Source organism: Fibroporia radiculosa, assembly GCF_000313525.1.
Source record: "Fibroporia radiculosa TFFH 294 genomic supercontigs, scaffold12143, whole genome shotgun sequence".
Taxonomy (NCBI): Eukaryota; Fungi; Basidiomycota; class Agaricomycetes; order Polyporales; family Fibroporiaceae; genus Fibroporia; species Fibroporia radiculosa.
Window position 1 is genome coordinate 39,747 of NW_012133473.1, and position 22,963 is coordinate 62,709.

A 22,963-nucleotide genomic window follows, 5' to 3' on the forward strand; every position below is an offset into this window, starting at 1 on the left:
GAGATGCGGCGCGCTTGAGTTTGGCGACGGCGGTCGCGCGCTGTTCGGCGACTGATGACGGCTCCATGTGTCCGCCCGGTCGATGGATGAAAGAGGTATTTGGAGGCTTCGGACTCTGTAAGAAAGACTAGGCCGGCTGGCGTGGCGCAGTGAATGGTCGATGTAGGTTATACGGCGCGAGGTGTCACCAGCCGAGGACTGGGGGAGTGCTGGGAGTCAGTGCGGGTTGTGTGGAGCATGTAAGGCAAACTCAACACTCACGGAGGCCAGCGGCATGAAGACGGGAAGCTGAGAGAGAAAGAGGGAGCTAAAAGCGAAGAAAAGCTCGGAGCGGAGAAGACAACATAGCAGCAGCCGGAAATGGAATATCGGGAAATTAGACTTGTCAGAAAGCGCTGTCCGTGTTTCTCACTGCCTCGTGTCTCCCTCGCCATATTCATCGCTGCTCGCTCTCTTCTCTCGGCCAGCTGCCCGCTTGTTCCCCATCACTATTCTATCGCACTCTATCTCGCCGTTCCTGGCAGACCTCGCCTCGTCGACGTCCTCGTCGCCGGACGCAGCCTCCTCGTCGCGCTGTGTGTTTGACGAGGCCCCTCTGGCCACATCCAGCCGCGTTGCTCAGTCCGACTGTCGCCATGCCATGGCAAAGGCCGTCGCTCAATCCCCTCGTCGTTGCTGGAAGTCCTGCCGCAACTGAGGCGGTGTGTGATCTACATCCACATGCTGCGCCGGTTCGTGGAAGCATCGACGCCGAGGACAGTGCCAGAGCGTTTTATTTAATCCTTCGTATGCAGTAAGCACATAATTCGCACATCTGCTGAATGGGATTGCAGCTTTTGCGAGCCGCTCTACGAGCCTCATGACCCATCACAGAACATCGGGATGGAACACATCCGAGGTCCTCGCTCGCTCTTCCGGCCCGGGATTTTACGAGCGTACGGGCGAGGGCACGTCGAGGGCATTGACACTCCCAAAGTGGCTGAGGAGCTGCGTGTTTCCTCGACGATCACCACTTTGCGCAGACGTGCGCATCAGGGCCGCTCAACGGAACTTGGTCGCTCTGGATTGGCCAGTATACATATCTCCTGCTTGCTGTCTGTTAGTTCTTAGGACCACTCACGACTCCTGCGTGCGCATATAACGCACATCAGGATGCGAGGCAAATTTCTCGACCCAAATCGTTCTGGCATCAAGAGAATGCGCTGCATCTACGGCATTCTGGTCATGGGACGTCAGCGTGCGGTCAATGTCAAAATGAAAGCAACCTGGTGTCCAACGCGGCGCTCAACACCACGAAGTACATTCACGGGTGATGGCCATGTTGCATGCTGTGGCACCAGCGGTGCGATGTGTCGACAAGTTTGTAGGCGTTGTCGCATGGTCACTCGCTCACGTAGTCGCAAGTCGGGCATACGGACAAGAAGCAGAACTCGACAACACCGCTCCGTCATTCTATGCTATCCTCTTATCTCGCTTGCCTGACAGCCTTCGCCGAATAATATCATTTAGCCGGCGTCCATCTACACTTCGAGAATGCTGTGAACGGTCGTAGCTCTGCGATAACATCATAGTGATTCTCAATTCGGTCCATGTGATTGACAACTTGAGCGAGAACCATGTGAAGGAGGGGGGTGTTAACGTGACTAGTTCTATAGCGGCATATATAGCAGCACAAAGTGTCCTAGAATACTTTTATTAATAATATCACTCAGACGAGGATGATGCTGCCGGAGCCGAAGACAAGGACGACTCTGTTTGCGGCTCTAACTCGAGAGTTGCTTGAGACGCCTCAGTTGTCTGTCCACCGACCGGCGAATCGCCGGCCAGCGGAGTGGAATCCTCGTCATCGTCGTCATTCATTATATCTAAAAGTAGGATGTGTATATAGTCAAGTTCCATTCACGCATAGAAGGCAGTACGCACCGTCCCCATACACCTCAGGATGATCCCTGAAACAGCTCTGCATTGCCTTGAATTTTTCGACACAGTCGATGCCTTTCGGCTCCTTCTCGGAGTAGACGAAGCACGAAAATGCCTCCCGGAACTGGAGGCCGCAGGGTCCGTACGCCATACCGCCGAGACACGGGCAGTCCCAGTTGATTTCCCCTGTTACAGGGTTGAAGGCGCCGCCGCTGCCAGCGTCTGCCTCATCCGCTTCACCCTCCTCGGGCTGCGCAGTAGTCGGCGTCGAATCTGGCTCAACAGGGGACTCGTCCAACGTGGCTTCTTGTGCGGTAGTCGGTGGATGCGACTTAGAGACAGTCTCGGGTGTGAGGGTAGCCTTCTCAACCAGCGAGGACGACGTCGAAGCTGGTACCCAAGCGTGCTCAGAGGGTACTCCAAGATGAAAACGCGCACCAAATCACTTACGAGATGCGACAGAGTCTAACGCGACGTTCTCCCCGTACAGCGTCCGCCATGTAAGGTACGTTGCGACCGCTGCCGAGCCTGCTATGATGACGCGACTGGGACGTGCGACTGCCGTTGAACGCGGCGACGACGTATGGAGACAACGGCGAAGTGGTACCTTTGCAAGTGTCCTGAACATTTTGAACGTATGCAATGAACGTAAACAGCTAAAGCTTGTGGGCAAGCCCTCGGAGTAACCTAGAGGTGAACGTAGCCAGAAAGGGAATGCAAGCGCTCGCCGAGGCGGTTCGCTGCTGATTTTTGCGATTACTAAAGCTTGTATTCAATCTTTCAATCACCGAGTTACTCGGAAATTGTCCTCGGGCATACTAAGGACCATTATGCTCTTTTGTCATGACCAGTGTTCGAGTGTACATAATTACAAGCAGAGTACTTCATGGTTAACGTGAGCCGTGGTGCATGTACAAATTTATTTACTGAATCGAAGGTGAGGATAAAATTTTATCCGCCTCGCGATCCCCATCGACAGTGACTTTATGGCCCACACCAGCAGGAACGCAGGCTTTGCCGAGCGCATGCTCCAGTGCCACCTTCGCGGCAAATCCGGTGCAATGCATGGGAAGAACATATGTGGGCGAAGGCCGTAGGCGATTTGCAAGAAAGTCCACAGTGGGATCGATACGTGGCATAAGTTCAGCGCCCGCAAGATGAAGCCCACCAATAATCTACGTGAGGTAAGTAAACCTTTCGCTCCGCAAAAACGAGCCAACTGACCATATAGACCGGTCTGGAGAACGTCTTCACAGCGTCTTTCACAACATTCACGATGCCTGCATGGGAGCATCTACAGGGAGAAGGCATCAGTCATGGTGTATACTCCGACTGCACAGCGTATGACGGGAACACCAACGCGGAGAACAGAATCAACCCCTTGCCAGCAACGTCTACAGCGGCATAACGTTCATCCATCAATTGCTGTGTGCCCACCACAGTAAGACGGCGTCAATCTGGAAGAAGCGAACCGCGCCGTACCTCTTCCTTGATCCATTCCCCTCTGCCCTCCTTCTCGACCCATCTGATGCCACTCAACAACCCCCCCTCAAACTGAGTGACCCTCGGAATCTCCCCGCTAACCCACACAGTCCCATCTGCAACCGCGTGTCCCTCTCCGCTCGCCTGCACGACACCGCCCGCTGCCCTGATTTCCTCAAACGTCGGGTCAGACGGGAGCCTCCCTATGACCGGCCGACCGCCCGCGACCGGCCCCTGGAACGCCACCGCGCGGGCGGTCGGCCGGTCAGGATGCACGTCCACGACACACGGCGGCATGTCCTGCGCATGCTCGGATGCGCTCCGGATGCGCAGGAAGGTTAGGATTCCGCCGCTGTGGTCCGAATGCCAATGCGAGAGGATGACGCGCTCGATCTGATGCGTCGGGATGTGCATCGCCGCGATGTTGCGCGCGATGGATTTGGACTCCGGGCCCGTGTCGAAGAGCGTATAGTGGGGACTCTCGCCCTCAATCTGGGTCTCCTGTAGAGAGTTAGTGTTAGGGGCTCAGCGGGGTAGGATAGAGACGGACAATTAGGGCAGAGAACCCATGTGCGCCTATCTATCAGTGAAATCAATAGTAATTAAGATACACTGCGAGCTTACCGCAGCAGTAGTTCTCTAGGTCTATGAACGGGGTGTTTGTGACAGGGTCGATGGGTGGATTGTGGTCCTGTAGATGCTGTGGGACTTCATGTGTGAATCCCGGGGGCAATTTGGTCATCCTCCATCATCATAGTAGCACAGTCAGTCACAGAATACAGGGCACACAAGCAGACATACCATTCAATGCAGTTATCAACTATGAATGTCGCGACAAACTTGTCGACAGTTCTGAGAGGTGCCATCGTGAATGTCTACCACTGCAGCTAGTGCTTTTATACTTTAAGGGGTAACAGGAATAGTTAATAGTGATGGCATTGCGCAAACAACACTGAATCGCCTCACCGATGGTCTTGAGTCTACGCCTGATGCAGTGTAGGTCTCGTTTCAATTCTGATTCTGATGCACTTCGTAAGGTACACGTGAGCGAAAGCATCCAAGTCATCTCGTGATCAGTTAGAATAAAGGATCGAAGACGCGTGGTCATTTCGACCGTCGAAATCTATTCGGCAAAGCAGTAGAGTACAAACAAAAACACCTGGAAGCAGTCCGGGTACGTTCCGACCACAGATTACAAAATACACAATCACAAAACAGGCCTAAATCTTGCTGTGGCAAGCAATTCAGCAAATGCAATATGCTAAAGGACCGGTCTCACACTCACCCAATACCACCATAACCCATAGCAGCCCCCTGCTCTGCGAGCTTGCGCTTGCGGAACGCCTGCAGGATTACACATATCAGTAAGTGTCCACACTCATCAACGTAAAACGGTAATGACTCACCCTGCGGTACATCACCCGCTCGAACGTGACCAATATAACTAAGATCATCGTAATGCCAGTCAACGTGCAATACACAACCAGTCCGACCGGGATGATCAAGATGTGTCGTCCTGGTATGACGAATGGAGCGGCGGCGGCGGCAACTGCGGTCTTTGTCGCAGCCGATGACGCAGCCGAAGTGGTGGCGCCCGGATTTGCGTCGTTGTTGATCTGTGTAGGATTAGAAGATCCAACGTTGTTCAAAGCACCATCCGCAGTTCCCTCAGAAGCGGTAGTCTATAATGTGATCAGAACAGGTTTACGCATTTGACAGAAATACACTTACCTCGGGGTTCGCTGCCACAGGAGTGGTCGTGGTCGCAGAGAACACAGCGCTAGATGCAACTGAAGAATGGCCCTGTATGTCATTAATTTATCAGTTTCGGAAGGTAAGTGCACTGGTATCGGTGCAATGGCAACAGAAGTCCCACACAAACAACAAATACAGGGTGTTGGCAGCAAACAAAAATACGCACATTAACAGCGACTGCAGGATTCGTTGTGGCAGCACCGGCAGCGGCGGTAGTGGGGGCGGCGGGGTTCGCACCGCTGGAGGAGACCGGGGACAGCGTACAAGTCTTGACTTCTTGATAAGATCCGGACGCGTCGGGCGTCAACGTTATAGTGCACGTTTCCATTTGTGGACCAGTTGACCTATCGAACGATCAGCTGGCAGAAAATAATAAGGAACAAGCATCTACGAACGTCTGGACCAAGCGACTAGTCGAAACGGTCGTTGGCGTGGCCGCGGCAGCCCGAGCAGCATGCTCGACTCCAGTAGCAGGAAAGAGAACAATCGGTGACCCATTCACAAGACCAGCAAGGTAAAATGAGAATAGGCAGACAAGAACTGAGGACTTGAACAAGCCGAACATCTTGACTAAGTCTGAGCTGAGACGGATTGAAGCTTGGTTGTGAATGCGCGGAGGCTGGCTCCTTTGTTCGACTGGCGGAACGGCAGAAAAAGAAGGAATGGAAACGCCCCCGGGGCAGAAAGAGAGACGAGGAGAAATGTGAAGAGGGAAACGGTAACCCGAGTCTAGCGTTATACACACCACCTCGGACTCGTTTATTTATAGTTGTGGTGCCGCTCTAGTCCGAGATCTCTACGTTTCAGACTCCGATTATGGCATATGAACACTGGATTAGGCTGGATTAGACTAACTTGAAACTCAGACTAAAGTCTGAGGTCGCCGCCGGCGCCGGCGATCACGATCAGTGTAGGCATCGCGACGGGGTTGTCACTAGGGAACGAGGTCAAAGGTCAAAGGATCCCTACAAGTAATGGACTCTCCGCTGTGGGTCCCACATTGAGAAAATAAGAATGATTCACATAACAGAAACATAAGATCTCTGAACATCTCACTTATAGATTCATGTTTGCTGTGCTCAAGCTTGCGCAGACAGAAGCACAAAGTGAACAGTGTAGTATTAAAATGTGACAGGGTAAAAATGTATCTCTGCTATGTCTTCTAATATCGTGGACGGCAGCGGTTCCATCACTTACGATTACAAAGATCAGGCACGTATCAAGCCAAGCAGTGAATGCATAGCCTCCGTCATCGCATTCCTCCCTCAACCGTCTTGTACAACTTGCCGTCCTTGATGCGACGTTTCTGATGTAGCTGTGCGAGCGTCTCCACTAGGCCCGTTAGGGCTCGTGTTCCCCATTTCTCGAATGCCAGAGACAATACGACATTCACGGTCACCACCGCCAGCAACGTCGTCCGGGCAGAGAGTGGGAGTGGTACTAGCTCCAAAAGCGTCGCTATAGGTCGTGGTGGGACGACCAGAACGACTATATTAAATAATGACAGACAGGCGAGTGACAACATGAACAATCCTGCGCCAAGCTATCAGCAAAACTTATCGAACATGACAGCACGCCTAAGTCATACCATTCGTCCACATGGCTTTCCTGTAAGGGGGACCGATGCTGAACACCGCTGCAACCAATATATATTGGAAACAAGAGACTAAAAAGAGAGCTGAGTTCTCGAAATTTGTAGCCTCGAGTTTATCATTGCCGAGATCCGGATCCGATGGGGGAGGAGGTGTGTACCTTGATCGAAGTTAGAGAGAGTACCTTGATTACAGCAATGAAATGGAGACAGACCATTCTTGCCGGCGAACCCAGAAGAACGCCCAAAATTGAGTAGCCGCTGTCATTAGGATCTGTCCAACCAGACTTGCGAGTACTTTTGATGACACCAAACTAGCCGCCGGACGCTTTGGATTGATGCGAGGGAATGGCAGTGTCCTGCCCACTGTGACATGTCAGTAAATCCTACATGGGCCAGTCTCAGTTGACGTACTAGTCACTGCGATAGGAATGATGATAAATAAGTCAATATATAGGAACTGGATATCACTCATCAGAAACTGACTCGATTATAGGCACGTATGATCATACCTGGAAATCTCCTAATGACGAAGCGAAGGAATAAAGCAGCGTAATCGTGGTGAACTGTATAAGCGAGTACAGCGCCCTGTGGGAAAGGTTGTTTATACGGGTGACGCAGGGGGGGTTGTGATACATACATGTACTTGAAACAACTGAAGCTCGTCACAAGGGCAGCTCGTCCCTCCTTGATAACCTCCAGTACGCAGCTGATATCGGGAGTACGACTCGTGAACGGAGCAGCCACTGACGCTTCTGCCTCTGAAAGGGACAAGCCAACGTCTGCGGCCTTCAAAGCGGCGCAGTCGTTCGCGCCATCACCACACATGAGCACAGTATACCCAAGCGACTGTAATCGCTCTACCACTTCGTTCTTTTCGTCCGGTGACATCCGAGCGAAGATTTGTGTCTTTACAAGCATCTGAAATACATGATTAATGATTGGATTCAGATTGTTACCTATATGCCATACGTACGCGCTGAAGGGTTTCCAGGGGCGCATGGTTGATCATCCATCGGAAGACATCACCGGATAGAGCCAGAGTGTAGTCTTGGTAGTCAATCTCGCCCGATTCAACTAGGTGATTACCAGGTGGGTCCAAAGGCTTCAGACTATAGTCATCCAGCTTCCAACCCGGCTCATCCATTGATGACCATTCAAGCTTTGCCAGCGGTGTTGTCGGATTTCCTACGAGAACATGAAGTCAGGATACACCGTGAGTTCTGCCAGGTCGTGTGAAAACCTACCCCTGCTGAAAATAGGCGCGAATACATGTGCTGCGGGATTGATAAGACCACATTCCCTCGCAACGCTCACTGCAGTCAATGGATTATCCCCGGTTATCATCCTACATGCGAAGTGGGCAACTCGCAAGGATTGGATTGCGGGTGCCGTTCCGGGCTTCAGCTTGTTTTCGAAGATCACCAGTCCAAGGAAGCGTAAACCTGATTCTGCCTGCTCACTATTAAAATGTTAAGAGATGAGCCATGAGCTCACAACTGCCACTCACCGTTTCAGCTTTTGAGCTTTCAACCAAGACAGGCCCTCCACGCTCTTGCCAGCAATAGCGATCACTCTGTATCCGCGCTTAGTATAATAGGACAACAGATCGTCATAATCCTGAGGGACTAGCGATAAGGCAAAGAGATGAACGAAAATCATATGGTTGGAATCGTAGGGTGCACTCACAGGAAGCCTTGTCACAGATTTCACCCATAACCTCAGGCGCGCCTTTTACATATATTTCCATGCTGGTGCTCTTCAGTCGCTTGACAATGACACTCATCCTACGCAGGGCGGAGACAAAGTCAAATGTTCGAATCACGCCTAACTCAAGGAAATGCGCATGCTATCATCCTGAAATGTCAGAAAACTGTATTAGAGATAGAAGATTGAATGGTTTGACCTTTCCGCCTTTCAAAGCATCTTCTACCCTAAATTGTGCACTACCTGGCGGACGTACGACAGTCTGGACCAATGCAGCAGGACGATCGCCGCTCGCTCGGCTCTTCACAACAGCCATCCCAGCAGTATCACCTTCTTCCAGCGTCCATCTGGTGAACTCAAACATCTTCACGTCTAACGGGTCGCCAATTGCTTCGCCATCGACCATCTTGAGAGAATGACAAGTCGCAAGCGCGTGGAGAAAATTAGCCTTGTCGAGACTCGAAGGTAAATCGTGTATGTTCTCTATGAGTTCGCCAAAGCGGTCCATGTTCCGTTCCAAAGAACGCACACCTAGGATGTCTAGTCCATCCTCTGTGAGGGTGCCAGTTTTATCGAAGCAGCAGACGTTGATCTGGCCTGCAACATTGACGCGGTTGGGTGATATACAGAATATACCTGATTTCCGAAGGCGGCCAATCGCAAAGCTGGTTCCAATTGAGAGAGTAGCAGGGAGTGCAGGAGGCACAACAACCGTAATGAGATCGAGTGCACGGATGAGAATTGTATGCCATTTGACCTGTGAACGTTAGGAATGAACAGTTTCTTCATGAGCGTGAGCTAACAATATATCCGTACCCCGAGTCGTACAAATTGGATTGCACTGGCACAAAAGCCCAAGCCCGCAACACCAGTCAGAACGAGAATAAATCGGATAGAGTCGCGGTAAAACTTGAATCCCATAGGCTTTGGGAATAGCATTGAGCGGACCAAGGCACCTTTGGTCGTATTGAACCCTAATAGCCCGACGATTAGTCAGTTATCATATATATCCAATGTGCTCACCTGTCCGAACAACAAGTCCTAACGCAGGCGTCCTGAGGCTGCCATCAGGAGCGAGTGAACCTCTCATGCGTACAACGTGAGTACCAGAATAGAGAAAGCTCTTCGCAATATCCCCATTGACGTCTTTACCATCCCTATATTGTGCAAGGCCGTCATCTTTGACTGGTATTTTCCCAACTGGCACGCTTTCTCCGGTAAGCATGCTCTCGTTGACAATGGCATCACCAGAGAGCAGGAACATGTCAGCGGGGAGAACTGTTAGCTGTGGCTCAATGAGATTGACAATATCCCCAGGCACAAGTGAGGAGGAATCGTGTTCCATCCCTAGAATACGAATCTCATCAGATAATTGATGAATAGTCCAACGCGATTGTTACACACATGCACCATCCAAAAATACTTTCACTCGACAGGTAAATTTAGACATTTCTCGCATGCGAGTAATCGTCTGCAAAGATGATAAGTAATAGAGTAGAGAAATATACAAAAATGTACCTTTTTAGTGTCCACAAGAGTTGTAGTGATACTGATGGCTGATATTAATGCAATGCAGAATGCGTAGTAATAATAGTCGTCGAGAGACCACAGAATAATACTTGCAATTTGAAATACATAGAATGGGTGTATAACCTGTTAAAAGTGAGCTTTTGGGTTCTGGGAGGATTACAAGATCATACTTCATCTATTAGTAACGATACAGTGGTTTTCCCCTCGATATCTATTATATTTGATCCAAATAATATACGTCGTTGCAACTGCACAACGCTACTCAGACCATGCTGAACGGAAGCAATTCCTGCCCAGGTTGGATCCCTCCAGTCTCTGCTTGCAGCCGTCAACATCTTATATACACACAATAGAACGAGTCAACAATACCTGATCATGCTAAATAGTCCAGTGCGAGGATCCAGAGCAAAACGGGCGTAGCGATAATCGACAACGGCCAAGGACGTGAAATTGTGAGAATGATCGTCTTCCAAAGTCGCATCGAAACGCAAAGTCCGCGTCGAAGTCCTTGACAACGGTATTCTTACGGAAGGATCCGGTGTAGTTGGAAACACTGTCGACAAGTCATACGGATAGTCTATCCTTCGTAACGGAAATAATGCAACATCCCTGTAGGTAGTCTTTGACTCGTTGGCACTGTAACCTGTATCAACGACAGGTCAAGGACCCACCTCGACGACTACAAAGCCGTTTTGTATATCTTTAAAGGCCTTCTCTTTTGTGACCCAACGTAACCACAAGCGAGGAAACCAGTGTCCTAGCAGTGCCAATATACCGCAGCTACAGATGCAGCAGAAGCGCCATAGCGATTGTCGCCAGAATAAAGTCTCAAACCCAACCATCCGGATGTCGGTATCTTCATCAGCCAGGTAGATTGTTTGTCTGCTGGGTGGTCCTGGGGGTGGCGGTGACAGCGGCTCAAAATCACCCATTTCAATGCGTGCTTCTCCACCAAAAAACGTATCACCGGTAAGGAGAGGCAACGATGGTCCAATTGAGGGGGATGGCGGATATGATCCATAATCGAGTTCACTGCCACTTTGACCGTCAGCACGTTCGACGTCCACAGACGCTTCGCTCTCGTCTTCTTCACCAGACGAATACCCCCATCGCTCATCGCCGTCGACTTCTGACGCAACACCATAATCTGAGCTTGCATCGGAGCGCCTACTGCTTGACCGACGGAGGAGCCGTGTCCGTGAAGTGCGACTCGATATCGAAGGGCGGCGGCTGCGAGGAGGCGATTCCGTTAAATGACTTCTACCGAACATGTTTGCGATGTTCTCAAATACGGAGGACCGATGCTGAGGTGACGACGGAGAAGGGGACCGTCTGAGTCTTGCCCTCCTGGACATACTATGACTCTCGCCTTGTCCGGTTGGCATATTCTCGTCATGAGGATGTCGGTCATCGCCATTGTCCACCGACCCATACGACAGCTTGCTGTCGTGGCTCGTCCTGTGAAGCGGGCTCCCACCTCCACTTGTGCTCGCCTCGCTATATCTTCTGGCCCTCGAGCCCCTTGACCAAACGTCACTACTACGCCGTCGGCGATCTCCAATTGACATTCTTGAGACACTGCTCGGGTTCACTGAATGTCCTGGTCCATCAAACATGGTCCCATCACCATCCGCGCCATAACGAGACTCCCGTCTTCCTCGAACGCTACTCTCTAGAGCTTGCTGGATGTCGATGGCGGACGCACCCTCTGTGTAATCAAATGCCTGTGCTTGTGAAGACGATTCCATCCAAGAATTTTTACCTGGTAAATCGAGGGCAAGATTGACGAGACCAGTAGATGCTGGTGGCAATGGATGAATTGGCGCAGCTCAGCGGCTCAGCGCATACGGCCAGAGAGTGGCCGTTCAGACTAAATATACGAGCGCTTATCGAAGGCTCCCGGCTCTGGTCCAATGATAGTAATACGTCACCATCTCCGGCAGATTGTGCTGCCAGTGTATATGACGATCATATAGTGACTTCTACTCGCCGCGTTGACTATCTCTAGTGTGCCGATACACAAAGGCACGTATAGATTAGCAGCACTACTAAGTACACGCAAGAGGAGTCCAATGTCGTGGAACACGATAGACACAGGCGACAAGCTCAGCCTAAATATCTCCATATGAGGTAGAAACAGACAAAAGTGAAGACTGCGCCAGCAATGAAGATATACATATCTTGGGTGCTGTGAATCGGAGATGAGGCCGCAGAACTCAGTCCCTGAACACGCATGCGTACCTTCGTCTCTCAATCCACCCAATTACATTTCTGCTCAGGCCGAGTGTGTTCGCAGCATCCAACAGACGCTTTTGTGTTCCCTTTAGGACGTTCCGTTGGTCCACTAGATCGTCAAGCACAGCACGACCTTGTGCAATAAAGTCATCGAGCCGAGCATCAGTATTTTGGATAAACGAATGTTCGCGCAAAGCGTATTGTTCCCGTAAATTGGATGCTGGCATAGGAGAAGCACGAAAAGGTGATTCAGAGACCTCTGAAGATGTCGACGCTTGACTAGGCATAAACCGTCGACGCGCATCTCCGGTTGCCGGCGACATTGGAATTGTAGAAGACGAGGATGCAGAAAGAAGTTCTGAACGCGTCGCCGCTTCATTCTAAATCCAAAGTAAATATATTGGTACTTTCATATCTCAACAGAAAATCCGGCTCACTTCGGTTTTGAAACGTTCAAACTGCCCTCGTAGCTCCGCATAGTCCACCCGAAATTTCTGTACTCGCCTTAATGATGGCAGTTGATGATCTCACGAATATGTTCACGACTTGCAAATAGTAGAAACACTTACATCAATGCCTTCTCTTGCTTCGCCTTGATAATTTCTCTCTTGGCCATCGAATCATAGTCATCCACCGTTCGATGCATTGCGGCCAGCGACGCGGATATCTGCCCTGCCTAAAGTCAGGACCATTCGCCATGCCTCTGACCTCCTCGTCCGCCTCATCTATGAGTAATACGAACTGACACAGACCTAACAGAGCTGCGGACTTGTCACCACTTCTGAGCCGTTCCAAGTCCGCCTGGATCGAGTTCGTTTGCCGCACACCAAGGGTATATAGCGAGTTCATGGCGAAAATAAAAAGAAAAGGTCGTTCCCCTGTCGATGAGATGGAAGCACCTAGACGATGAGTGCGCGCGACACGCCTCCAGCGTTGCGGTCGCCAGACACGGCAGTCGCAGTCGCAGTCGCGGTCAATGTCCTCTGCGCACGTGACAAAGGAAAGGAAATCCCGCACGCTTTTGCCTCCGTGATTTCAAGTCCGATCCATATCGTCCGAGCATTGCTGTTCAATTCCAATGACTGTGCATAGCAGAAACGTCTAATTCCAGCCGCCATTGAACTCAATGTGTGCGTTTAATACAAAGGAACTCAGCGAAGAATTACCTTGGGTTAGCGAGTTGGTGCAGCTTCCACCTACATCAACGCGGGTGATAGATGCAGACGAAGAGGTGCGCCGGTCTGCATTGAATAGTGCGCCCTTATTATCCGCAATTCATTCGATTCGACATAGGTCTTTCTACAATACACAAACTTGGCCTCACGGGCTCCGGCCGACGGGACGCAGCGTTTCCGCGGGCTTGGTCACGTCGATTCGTATAACGATGTACTCACGATTGAATTTACCATCCCCGCTAGCCCGCGTGATCACGTAGGGACCATTCATCGTCAGGGTCGGTCTGGAAAGCCAGTCAAGAGGAATAGAAAGACGTCTGGGCAGGCACAGACCTTGTCAGTTGAGCTTGCCCAGGATAAGACTGCTCTTCGCAGTCGCAAGGGTGACACTGGAAGTGTGGTATGGCACGCGAGGTATGTCATCATCTGTATGTGCTAGATAAACCGTCATCTGCATGCATTTATTGTAATTGACTCTGACGCGGTGTAGTATTGATTTCGCACAAACTGTCCTCCGACAGTACTATACCCGGGAGATTCATGCTCTTCTTAACCCTACCGCGCTATCGAACGCCCATGTGCTCGAGCTAGGGTAAGGTTCCCCAAGTTCTCCCAAGTTCTCAGCTTATCAGTAGTGTTCTTGTGCTGTTGCGCCACTTGATTGTGCTAAGGGCCGGCACTGGGCTCTTGAGCGTCGTAATAGCCCCTCTGGTTGCGCATTATACCGTTACGGATATCGAGGCTCTAGTTCCGCTAATTCGGAAGAACTTGACGTTGAATACACCAAAGATATTCCCAATTACTCCTTCGGATCGCCGGGCTCACCCTGCCACATCACGTACATCCAATGTCAGCGCTGAGGCTCTGGATTGGATTACCTTGCACAATGCATCCCCCGCCTTTCGTCGGTCCTTCGCCTGTTATCCAGAACTGGATTTGCTTTTAGTTGTAGATTGCATCTATCATCCATCGTTACTCCCGGCACTGCTGTCTACTATCGACCATCTAACTATACCTGGGAAGACAGCTGTCCTCGTGGTGGTGGAGCTGAGAGCGGAGGATGTTGTGAGGGAGTTCCTAGACGGGTGGTTGAACATATCTTCAGGCGCACTGTGGCAGATCTATAGTGTTAGTGCATTTATGGAAGGACCTTACGCTGTATGGATTGGGTGGAAGACTATATCGAATGGAGATGCGTAGCAAGAGTATATCAATTAGTTCGCATCCTGATCGCCTCGCCTGAGAGCGTAGTTGACGAACTGTGCATGAGTTATTATAAGAATCACAAGGAAGCATGCCCCATATACAATATAAGGATACAGCGAGTCCCTATTTTCGCTTCCTGCGACCATCTCCGCTTTTCCTTGACAATTTGCCCCCAGCGCGCTCGGCTTTCTCTGTTCTCCTTCTCCTCTGCTTCATTCGCTCTGATTTTCTCGCCGCATTGGTCTGGTATTTTATGTCTTTCGCTTTTTTGACTAGCTTTGATTTCGCAACGAGCGGCTGCGACCTTAATGTGTCTCTCGACTTGATCTTCGGCTGAGTCCTAGGTAAAGTGGATGAATGAGCATTCTGAGACTTCAGAGATTCCGGTCGCGACTCTTGTGGTCCATGAATGATTTCTGCCGGGTCAAAGTCTTCGACAACAGTCACGGTTGCGACCTGTTCCTCCATCTCATACTCTTCCTCAATCTCCTTCCCTTTACCCTTGTTCGAGATCCCCTCCGCAGATATACCGGACCACTCCTGATCGCTTTCGTCTTGGCCCTCTAAGAAACACATTATGCACTCAGCCAGGGTGTATTCACGAGGTGATCTACTGACCAGAGTGAGCGCCATAAGCCCTTTCTGTCTCAGCTGCATTTTGTGCGGCTCGCTCGGCGAGTAGTTTTCGTTTCTGAGAAGTGCGTCATGCATATGTTATGACCGGGTTGGCCAAATACGCACCTCTCTTCGCGCTTCTAACCTCTCCTGCTTCTCCCTTTCCAAAGCCTTCTTCTTAGCGGCCTCCTTCTTCTGCAGCTTTCTCTTGTGAAAACCGGTCAAAAAATCTCTATGCTATCCTACTGAGAAGGAGAATATATAGTTGGTTGGTGAAGGGCGGACCTGCGAGCCTCATCATCGAAAACAATCTCTTTGATTTGCTCTCGCTTTGCGCGTTTCTTTGCTGCGATGATTTTGTGGGAGGAGGTTAAGACGGTCAAATTGGAAGTGGACATATTCTGTATATAATCAATGCGTGGGGATGGTTTGCTGCAGCCCCGTTCTAATCTTTGAGCAGGCTGACTGAGCTTTGAAGTGCGACAATCAAGTACTTGGAAGTCGAGCTGCACAATGGCAATGCGTCTATTTGCATCCGTAGGACCGGAACAGGGCCGCAGTCGTCCCGGAGTTGAGAAGCCACGTGGCAAACACTGAAGACCCGAAAAGGAAACATTGCTTCTCTCCTGTAGTAACTTGCCCACGGTGGCTACTCAACTCTCGACAAGCTTAAACATCAGGTCTCAGATTGAGGCAACCGGGCTGATTGACTGGCTTGCGAACACGGCTGCATGAGCATGGGCTTTCGAGTCGACTAGTACAGGTTCAGTCCGTTGCCCAATCGGCATTGCCGAAATCGCCTATCTGTGTATGAGAGTGGACCACATGCTGCGCACCAAGTTTATTCTCAAATACATCTCTGGACTTGCTTCTCTATCACACGGACAGTCCCTCGGCGTTTTCAAAAACCTCGATTGCACGCCACGGATTTCATTTATCCGACGAGCGCTCCATGCGTACATATGCAAGTTGGAATTATTTATCTTATCAGCTTCTGGTCTCTGGCACCCGGGTCTCTCAAGTACCGCTGCACTCAATATTTCCAGGACATGTGGTACTCGTAGCTTCGCTCAACACTCATTCCTCGCCGCATATGGGCTTTCAACAATCCAAGCCCACAGCCCAGACTCGAGTAAGAGGCAAACGAGATCCGTGTACTACACCTCTGATCAATATTCTTGTTGCATTGTTCCAGAGGCTAACTGCGGAAATACATCAAAGACCGTGGCTTGGCGCGTGCTTCTGTCACATTCAAAATCAATCGGGACAGATAACTGTTAGTCTCCAAGATCTGTAATCGTTATTTGCGAAATACTTACGCATGTTTTCAGTACAAAAAATTATCCCATTCTCTGCAAGAGATGTACATCATCTCACGCTATCATGTGTTGACACTCACTGACCATTGAATAGTACCGGAGTATCTTTGTCTCCTGTTGAAGCCAGATGTCGTATGGGCTTGTGCACCCGCCTACGACAGTTGACCTTTCTGCGCTTGATTCAGTCATTCGTGCGATGATATGCACTTTCCGATGGAATCTCAGTTTACGTTGTGCTTCATTCTGTGCCAAAGAGGAGTGCCACTCCTATGGGCATTACATCGCTTGCTCAGACGGCTTACTCTAGGAAACCAATTTTATGGTAGGAGAGGAAGATCTAGCTATTTCTACTCGGAATAGTGTTTGAAAGCCTTATAACGTGAGCCGACACGACTGCTCTCGTGCTTTCAAACAGTTGACCAAGACTAGCTTGGCATATTGAGGGTGCCTGTTCGGAGTCGTCTGGATGGTGTTCGTGTGCACTCCGTACCTGCTGAGTGGATCACCCACGATAAGGCCCACAGCTCCGTCATTGCCGTCTCCCAATGCTTCCTCTTATCTTGGAATAATCTCCTCCCGGTGAATAAGAAGCGGCTACCTGGGAACCTACAGCATCCTCGCGCCGCTCTCGAGGACCCCCGCTCGGCCCATCATGTCGAACGCCTCTCATGACCGAGATTCCGTCAGCTCTCTCTCTAAGAATGAGAAGCTCGACGCAGAGGGAGGCATGTCGTTGCGCTTGTAGTCGCCTTGTACGCATGTTGACAGACAAGCTTACCCACAGTAATCAATGTTCTACCCATAGCCGACTTCGACGACCCAAACCTCGACAAAGATGCTGTTGAATTTGGTATGCATGCAGTGTCCTATTTTTTTTACTGCTACTGACGCCAATGATTTACAGAGGATGATTCACCTTATCCAGAGGTCCGTTCTGCTGTGGCCAACACCGACGACCCGTCCATGCCTTCCTCGACTGTCCGGGCGTGGGTCATTGGTGTAATTTGGGCTATCATTATTCCTGGCATGAACCAGTTTTTCTTCTTCCGCTATCCATCCGTTAGTGTTGGCAGCGTGAGTGTTGTATTACCCATATGGGCTTATATGTGACAGTCTGCTGTCAGTATGTCGCGCTACTCATTTCTTTCCCCATCGGCCGTGCATGGGAGCGTTTCGTACCCAAGGTCAAGATTTTTGGACACGCTATCAACCCAGGCCCCTTCACCGTCAAGGAGCATGTTTTGATTACTATTATGGCAAGCGTTGGTGCATCATCAGCGTACGCGGTAGGTATCTTATTGATATCTTGCGGCCATGTTTATACTTACAATTGTGGATTTACAGACTGATATTATCGCTGTACAACGTGTATACTACAATCAGGAATATAACTTCGGATGTGAGTCACTAGTCCCATCGAACGCTTTCATTGATACAAATTTTCTCCATTCAGATCAATGGATGGTCGTTATGAGTACACAAATTGCAAGTAGATTTGTGGATGCGAAGTTCGACAGTTATACTCAAGGGTATGCTCTAGATCGGATTTTCTATCGGTGGTATCCTGCGCCGCTTCTTAGTGCAGCCTCCCTCTATGAGTTCGTGATTTCGCACTGATTGTTGGTATACCGCTGACACACTATCATCGCACAGTCTGGCCTACAAACCTCGTCACTTGCGCGTTGTTCAACACTTTACATCAACAGGAATATGCAGGTATCGGAAACCGTGGTGGTATACGCCGTGAACGCTTCTTCACTTATGTGTTCTTGGGCTCGTTTACCTGGTACTGGTTCCCGGAATACATATTCCAGGCCCTGTCTTACTTCAACTGGGTCTGCTGGATCGTCCCCAACAATGTCGTCATCAACCAGCTATTCGGCTACTCGAGTGGCTTGGTATGTTTATTGCTCAAGTGGCTGCTCATGGCTAACAAATACCGGTTTCCAGGGTATGTCCTTGATTACGTTCGATTGGGCGCAAGTAAGTTCTTATCATGTCTGAAATGTGGGATGTTTTGTTATGAACATGTCTTCAGATTTCCTACATTGGATCACCCCTGGCAACCCCTTGGTGGGCGGAGGCAAACATTGCCGTCGGCTTCGTCTTCTTCTTCTGTAAGAATGTGTTTTTTGAGCCACATGTGTGGCCGCTAATATTCTGAGCCAGGGATATTGACTCCCATCTTGTATTACACGGACACGTGGTATAGCTCATACATGCCGTAAGTCTATCGTTAAGTGGCATGTCGTACATGTACTGATAATGTATATTCAGTATGTCGTCGAGAACCTCGTTCGACCGGTACGGAAACAGCTACAATATTACTGCTATCATCAACTCCGACGCATCTCTCAATGTCGAGAAGTATGAGGCATATAGCCCGCTCTTCTTGTCAACAACCTTCGCCATGTCCTACGGTCTCTCATTCGCGTCAATTACCTCCATCATCACGCACACTTTCCTGTACTTCCGCAAGCAGATTTGGGTGCAGTCTCGCCGCTCTATGAGTGAGCAACCGGATATCCACGCAAGATTGATGTCAAGGTACCGCCAAGTTCCAGAATGGTGGTACGCGACGCTGTTGCGTATGTAGCATTTTCTATTTATTCCTCCTCATTCTCAGAACATATGAATATGCAGTTTCAATGTTCGTCTTCGGTATTGTAGCAATCGAGGTCTGGCGCACGCAATTCCCCGTCTGGGCGTTTGTTCTCAGCCTGATTATTGGTATGCCTCCCGTCAGTTTTTGATCTACGATCATCGTAATAACGCATATACAGCATTTGTATATTGTGTTCCCGTTGGGATGATCCAAGCTATCACGAACCAGCAGCTTGGTTTGAAGTACGTTCCGGCTTGCGAACCTAATGACCCTGAAGTTCACACTTCCCCAGTGTTATTACAGAGCTTATTATCGGTTATGCATTACCAGGACGCCCGATTGCGATGATGATGTTCAAGACGTGGGGATATATCACTATGTACCAAGCGCTGCAGTTCGCCTCCGACTTCAAGCTTGGGCACTACATGAAGATCTCGCCCCGCCCGATGTTCTGGTGCCAAGTAGTGGCGACTGTCATCGCGGGCACCGTGCAGCTCGGAGTGCAGGCGTGGATGTTCACTAATATCCCCGATATGTGTTCTCCCACTCAGGAGAATGGCTTCATCGTAAGCAGCCCGACACTCTAATGTGATCTGACTCTGACGTGTATACTTCTCCAGTGCCCCTCAACCGAGGTCTTCGGCACAGCATCCTTCATCTGGGGTGTGATTGGTCCTGCCCGCCAATTCTCCAAGGGACAAATTTACTAGTTCGTCTTCTGTCCAGTACCTGGTGTCCATGTATCTGATTGTCTTTTTTAGCGGCTTGGTGTGGTTCTTCCTGGTAGGCGCAGTCTGTCCGGCCGTCGCGTGGGCCATCTCGCGGAGGTGGCCGAACTCGTTCATCAAATATGTCAACTTCCCCGTCATCTTCAGCGGAACGGGTGCGATTCCCCCCGCTAGTGCCGTCAACTATGTCCCGTGGGCCATCGTCGGGTTTATCTTCAACTATGTCATCCGCAGGCGTCACTTCTCCTGGTGGACCAAGTACAATTGTACGCTGCTCGTCTGACCAGTGCCATGTGGCGCGGCCGTGCTGACTGCTTGTCCCTCAGACGTCCTGTCTGCCGGCCTCGACTCGGGCGTGGCTGTTTCCATTATCGTCATCTTCTTCTGCCTCCAGTATCCGCTGAAAGGACAGATTGGGATCAACACAATCCAGACATGGTGGGGTAATACGGTCTCCTTCGACAATGCCGACGGCAGGTCTGCCAGCTGGAAGACCATTCCGACGGGAGGATCATTCGGGTACGTTTGGGTATCTGCTATAGCCTATCGCCTTCGGCGCGTTGACTCAGCATCCGTCTCCTCAGCCCGTCCTCTTGGTCATGAGCGTCTTCTTTCGGTTCTTTGCTTTGGAAATATGCTATAACCGGATTCCACCGGCCGTGGGTCGTGGGTGTATCAGTACTGTATGGTTTGGAATGTTATACGTATGGAGCACAATATGTGGTTGTTCTCGTCCCCTCCTAGAAGTTAGCACAAGAACGCCAGGAAGAACAGATGGGCGCGCGGAGCGGCAGGAAAGGCATTTCTATGTGTGACTCAGCCACGCACCGACTAGCAGATATAAATCCATTTTACTCATAGAAGAGGGTAAGGAGCTCAAGAAAGTCAGCTGACGAGTCATGTTGGCTGCCACTTGCTCTCCGTTCACCCACGGGGGTGTCTGATAGACAGGGTTTGTGTTGTGGGACTGCACCAAGAACGAGACTCCCCGCAATCCTGGGGAGTTTCTGACACGATGATGTGATGCCTGCCAGTGCAAGACTCCCCACGATTGCGGGGAAATTCTGACGTGATAGTATTGTGCGGAACAAGACTCTCCGAGGTCGCGGGGAGTTCCTACCAGACGGTGCTGTGTGGTGTGCTCGGAGGAGGTTTCAGCCACTTTATAAGTTCTAGTGAGCTTCATTACGGTGAGTCGAAATGTCTGAATAAATCATTAAACAATCTTATATGATGGTCCAAGAGATCTGTCTAATCGCGATTTCGAAGTCTGTGGAAACCGTACTAATACATGTAACATTGAACAAGATATGTCTCGGCTTCGTAGTGGCGTCAAGCACAGATTGACGTGACTAGAGTGATCCCTTGCTTCATGGGGCCATCGCTGTTATACGCGCACTGATTAATCCATCATACATGTTCTGGATGAAAGTCCGAAGGTATCAGAGGGCACGATGTGCCTTTTTGAACTCATCGTTCGCAACATTTGGCGTTACAATCTAGTGCTAAAGTGATATTGGCGTCTCTCGGCATAAGGCGGCTGATCTAGCGATGGCGATGCATCGATTCGGAAGATGTCCCATGGCATGGTGTATGACCTGCTATGTAAAACTTTTGGAAATACATGGCGAGATGCATCGAAGAATCTGTCTATCCACTTTTCATGGAGACTGGTCTGGTATTCATTTCATACGGCATATTCTTCGGGATGTCGATAAAGTGAATGAAACGCAGTCTGATTCGAGACTATTTGATGCCACACGCGTCAACGCGATTGCGTACCACCACTGCGCGTGAGTCAGGTACAGAGAGGTTTATAAAGCAGCTCACACCGAACGGACCCCAAACTTACACGACCATCCAGACTCCAATGTACGTGGCTGCTTCCTACATCTCTACCTTTGCCTAAACCTTCACTAGACCTGAACTTGAAGTCAAGCGCGCACCATGAGCCTCCCTCCACCGTCCGAGAACCAGGCGTATTGCACGGTGTCTGTTCTCCGTGCTGGATTTGCACAGCTGCCCCTGGCCCGGATCCTTGACAGCGTCACGGACCCCAGCGAGATGATCCGCGCCCCGTGCCTCTCCTTCCTGCTGCGCCACTCCGTGAGTGGCGACACATTCGTCTTTGACCTCGGCCTTCGCAAGGACTGGGAGACGGGCCTGCCGCCCACGCAGGCGGCGATCATCAAGCAGTACTTCACGGTCGACATCCCAGAGGACGTCGCCGACTCGCTGCAAAAGGGCGGGCTCGCGCCGGAGCAGATCGCGCACGTCTGCATCTCGCATATGCACTTTGACCACATCGGGGACACCGCGCCGTTCACGCGCGCGACGTTCGTCGTCGGCGCAGAGACGCGCGCGCTGCACACGCCGGGGTACCCCGCAGACCCCAACGGATTCGTGCGCTCGGATGTGCTTCCGGCCGGGCGGACGCGGTACCTGGAGCGCACGGAGATGCGCACGCCGGTCGGGCCGTTCCCGCACGCGTACGACTGGTACGGCGACGGGAGCCTGTACCTCGTCGACGCACCGGGGCACCTCCCGGGGCAGCTCACCGCGCTCGTGCGCACGTCGGCGGACGGCGGGTGGGTGTTCCTCGTCGCGGACGCGGCGCACGACTGGCGGCTGATCGCGGGCGAGGCGGGCATTGCGGACAGCGAGCATTTGGGGTGCATGCACCAGGACAAGGCGACGGCGGCGGCGACGATTGGAAAGATCCAGGAAGTCGCGCAGAACCCGCGCGTGCGGGTGTTGTTGGCGCACGATACGCGGTGGTATGAGGCGAATAAAGATGGGAACGCGTTTTGGCCCGGGAGTCTCGAGTCGCTTTGAGGAGGGAGGTTTGATGCTATGGTGTTTGAGACGGGATGAGTGTACGAGACATTTGCAGCCGTTGTGCTCTGAGTCTGATGCAAAGGCGAGGGCGTTCCGAGTCCGAGCCGTGTATCGGACGATCATGAAGGGTGACAAGGATTCCGATGGGGCTGTGAAGTTTGACAGACTCAACGTCCTTGTATATGTGTATACTGTACTATGCAATCAGCTTCGCTCATTGAGATGCTCCACTGCGTTCCTGTCGCCGGGAACGTATC

The 22,963-nt window shown here is 50.9% G+C and overlaps 9 protein-coding genes across 9 annotated transcripts; 4 read left to right on the forward strand and 5 right to left on the reverse strand.

Moving 5' to 3' along the window:
• Nucleotides 1–635: 635 nt before the first annotated feature.
• FIBRA_07213 (uncharacterized protein) lies at nucleotides 636–1,110 on the forward strand (the record flags this gene model as incomplete). The annotated part of the gene is made up of 2 exons (XM_012328907.1): nucleotides 636–793; nucleotides 834–1,110. The coding sequence occupies 2 exons, from the start codon at nucleotides 636–638 to the stop codon at nucleotides 1,108–1,110; spliced, it is 435 nt and encodes a 144-aa protein (XP_012184297.1).
• A 594-nt stretch (nucleotides 1,111–1,704) lies between these two features.
• Nucleotides 1,705–2,548, reverse strand: FIBRA_07214 (uncharacterized protein; the record flags this gene model as incomplete). The annotated part of the gene is made up of 3 exons (XM_012328908.1): nucleotides 1,705–1,865; nucleotides 1,924–2,310; nucleotides 2,371–2,548. 3 exons carry the CDS (start codon nucleotides 2,546–2,548, stop codon nucleotides 1,705–1,707), a joined length of 726 nt encoding a protein of 241 aa, XP_012184298.1.
• A 295-nt stretch (nucleotides 2,549–2,843) lies between these two features.
• Nucleotides 2,844–4,268, reverse strand: FIBRA_07215 (uncharacterized protein; the record flags this gene model as incomplete). Its single annotated transcript, XM_012328909.1, has 7 exons — nucleotides 2,844–3,095; nucleotides 3,145–3,214; nucleotides 3,281–3,345; nucleotides 3,403–3,903; nucleotides 3,953–3,978; nucleotides 4,027–4,145; nucleotides 4,204–4,268. The coding sequence occupies 7 exons, from the start codon at nucleotides 4,266–4,268 to the stop codon at nucleotides 2,844–2,846; spliced, it is 1,098 nt and encodes a 365-aa protein (XP_012184299.1).
• A 354-nt stretch (nucleotides 4,269–4,622) lies between these two features.
• Nucleotides 4,623–5,722, reverse strand: FIBRA_07216 (uncharacterized protein; the record flags this gene model as incomplete). The annotated part of the gene is made up of 6 exons (XM_012328910.1): nucleotides 4,623–4,632; nucleotides 4,688–4,746; nucleotides 4,809–5,084; nucleotides 5,134–5,205; nucleotides 5,324–5,501; nucleotides 5,553–5,722. 6 exons carry the CDS (start codon nucleotides 5,720–5,722, stop codon nucleotides 4,623–4,625), a joined length of 765 nt encoding a protein of 254 aa, XP_012184300.1.
• Nucleotides 5,723–6,406: 684 nt separating this feature from the next.
• FIBRA_07217 (uncharacterized protein) lies at nucleotides 6,407–13,069 on the reverse strand (the record flags this gene model as incomplete). Its single annotated transcript, XM_012328911.1, has 23 exons — nucleotides 6,407–6,690; nucleotides 6,746–6,909; nucleotides 6,964–7,114; nucleotides 7,163–7,208; nucleotides 7,261–7,336; nucleotides 7,389–7,669; nucleotides 7,725–7,936; nucleotides 7,996–8,210; nucleotides 8,259–8,376; nucleotides 8,438–8,597; nucleotides 8,655–9,212; nucleotides 9,272–9,429; nucleotides 9,479–9,802; nucleotides 9,860–9,926; nucleotides 9,974–10,108; nucleotides 10,156–10,300; nucleotides 10,355–10,605; nucleotides 10,657–11,786; nucleotides 12,124–12,173; nucleotides 12,227–12,600; nucleotides 12,658–12,724; nucleotides 12,790–12,887; nucleotides 12,929–13,069. The coding sequence occupies 23 exons, from the start codon at nucleotides 13,067–13,069 to the stop codon at nucleotides 6,407–6,409; spliced, it is 5,205 nt and encodes a 1,734-aa protein (XP_012184301.1).
• A 277-nt stretch (nucleotides 13,070–13,346) lies between these two features.
• FIBRA_07218 (uncharacterized protein) lies at nucleotides 13,347–14,595 on the forward strand (the record flags this gene model as incomplete). The annotated part of the gene is made up of 4 exons (XM_012328912.1): nucleotides 13,347–13,451; nucleotides 13,514–13,809; nucleotides 13,886–13,987; nucleotides 14,031–14,595. The coding sequence occupies 4 exons, from the start codon at nucleotides 13,347–13,349 to the stop codon at nucleotides 14,593–14,595; spliced, it is 1,068 nt and encodes a 355-aa protein (XP_012184302.1).
• Nucleotides 14,596–14,724: 129 nt separating this feature from the next.
• Nucleotides 14,725–15,614, reverse strand: FIBRA_07219 (uncharacterized protein; the record flags this gene model as incomplete). The annotated part of the gene is made up of 4 exons (XM_012328913.1): nucleotides 14,725–15,164; nucleotides 15,220–15,292; nucleotides 15,343–15,448; nucleotides 15,502–15,614. 4 exons carry the CDS (start codon nucleotides 15,612–15,614, stop codon nucleotides 14,725–14,727), a joined length of 732 nt encoding a protein of 243 aa, XP_012184303.1.
• Nucleotides 15,615–17,187: 1,573 nt separating this feature from the next.
• FIBRA_07220 (uncharacterized protein) lies at nucleotides 17,188–20,471 on the forward strand (the record flags this gene model as incomplete). Its single annotated transcript, XM_012328914.1, has 20 exons — nucleotides 17,188–17,217; nucleotides 17,281–17,287; nucleotides 17,341–17,385; nucleotides 17,440–17,609; nucleotides 17,660–17,821; nucleotides 17,880–17,934; nucleotides 17,989–18,032; nucleotides 18,076–18,133; nucleotides 18,189–18,433; nucleotides 18,486–18,518; nucleotides 18,574–18,652; nucleotides 18,705–18,759; nucleotides 18,813–19,123; nucleotides 19,179–19,265; nucleotides 19,319–19,382; nucleotides 19,433–19,706; nucleotides 19,761–19,849; nucleotides 19,902–20,134; nucleotides 20,195–20,387; nucleotides 20,453–20,471. The coding sequence occupies 20 exons, from the start codon at nucleotides 17,188–17,190 to the stop codon at nucleotides 20,469–20,471; spliced, it is 2,253 nt and encodes a 750-aa protein (XP_012184304.1).
• A 1,344-nt stretch (nucleotides 20,472–21,815) lies between these two features.
• On the forward strand, nucleotides 21,816–22,703 carry FIBRA_07221 (uncharacterized protein; the record flags this gene model as incomplete). The annotated part of the gene is made up of 1 exon (XM_012328915.1): nucleotides 21,816–22,703. One exon carries the CDS (start codon nucleotides 21,816–21,818, stop codon nucleotides 22,701–22,703), a length of 888 nt encoding a protein of 295 aa, XP_012184305.1.
• Nucleotides 22,704–22,963: the final 260 nt, after the last annotated feature.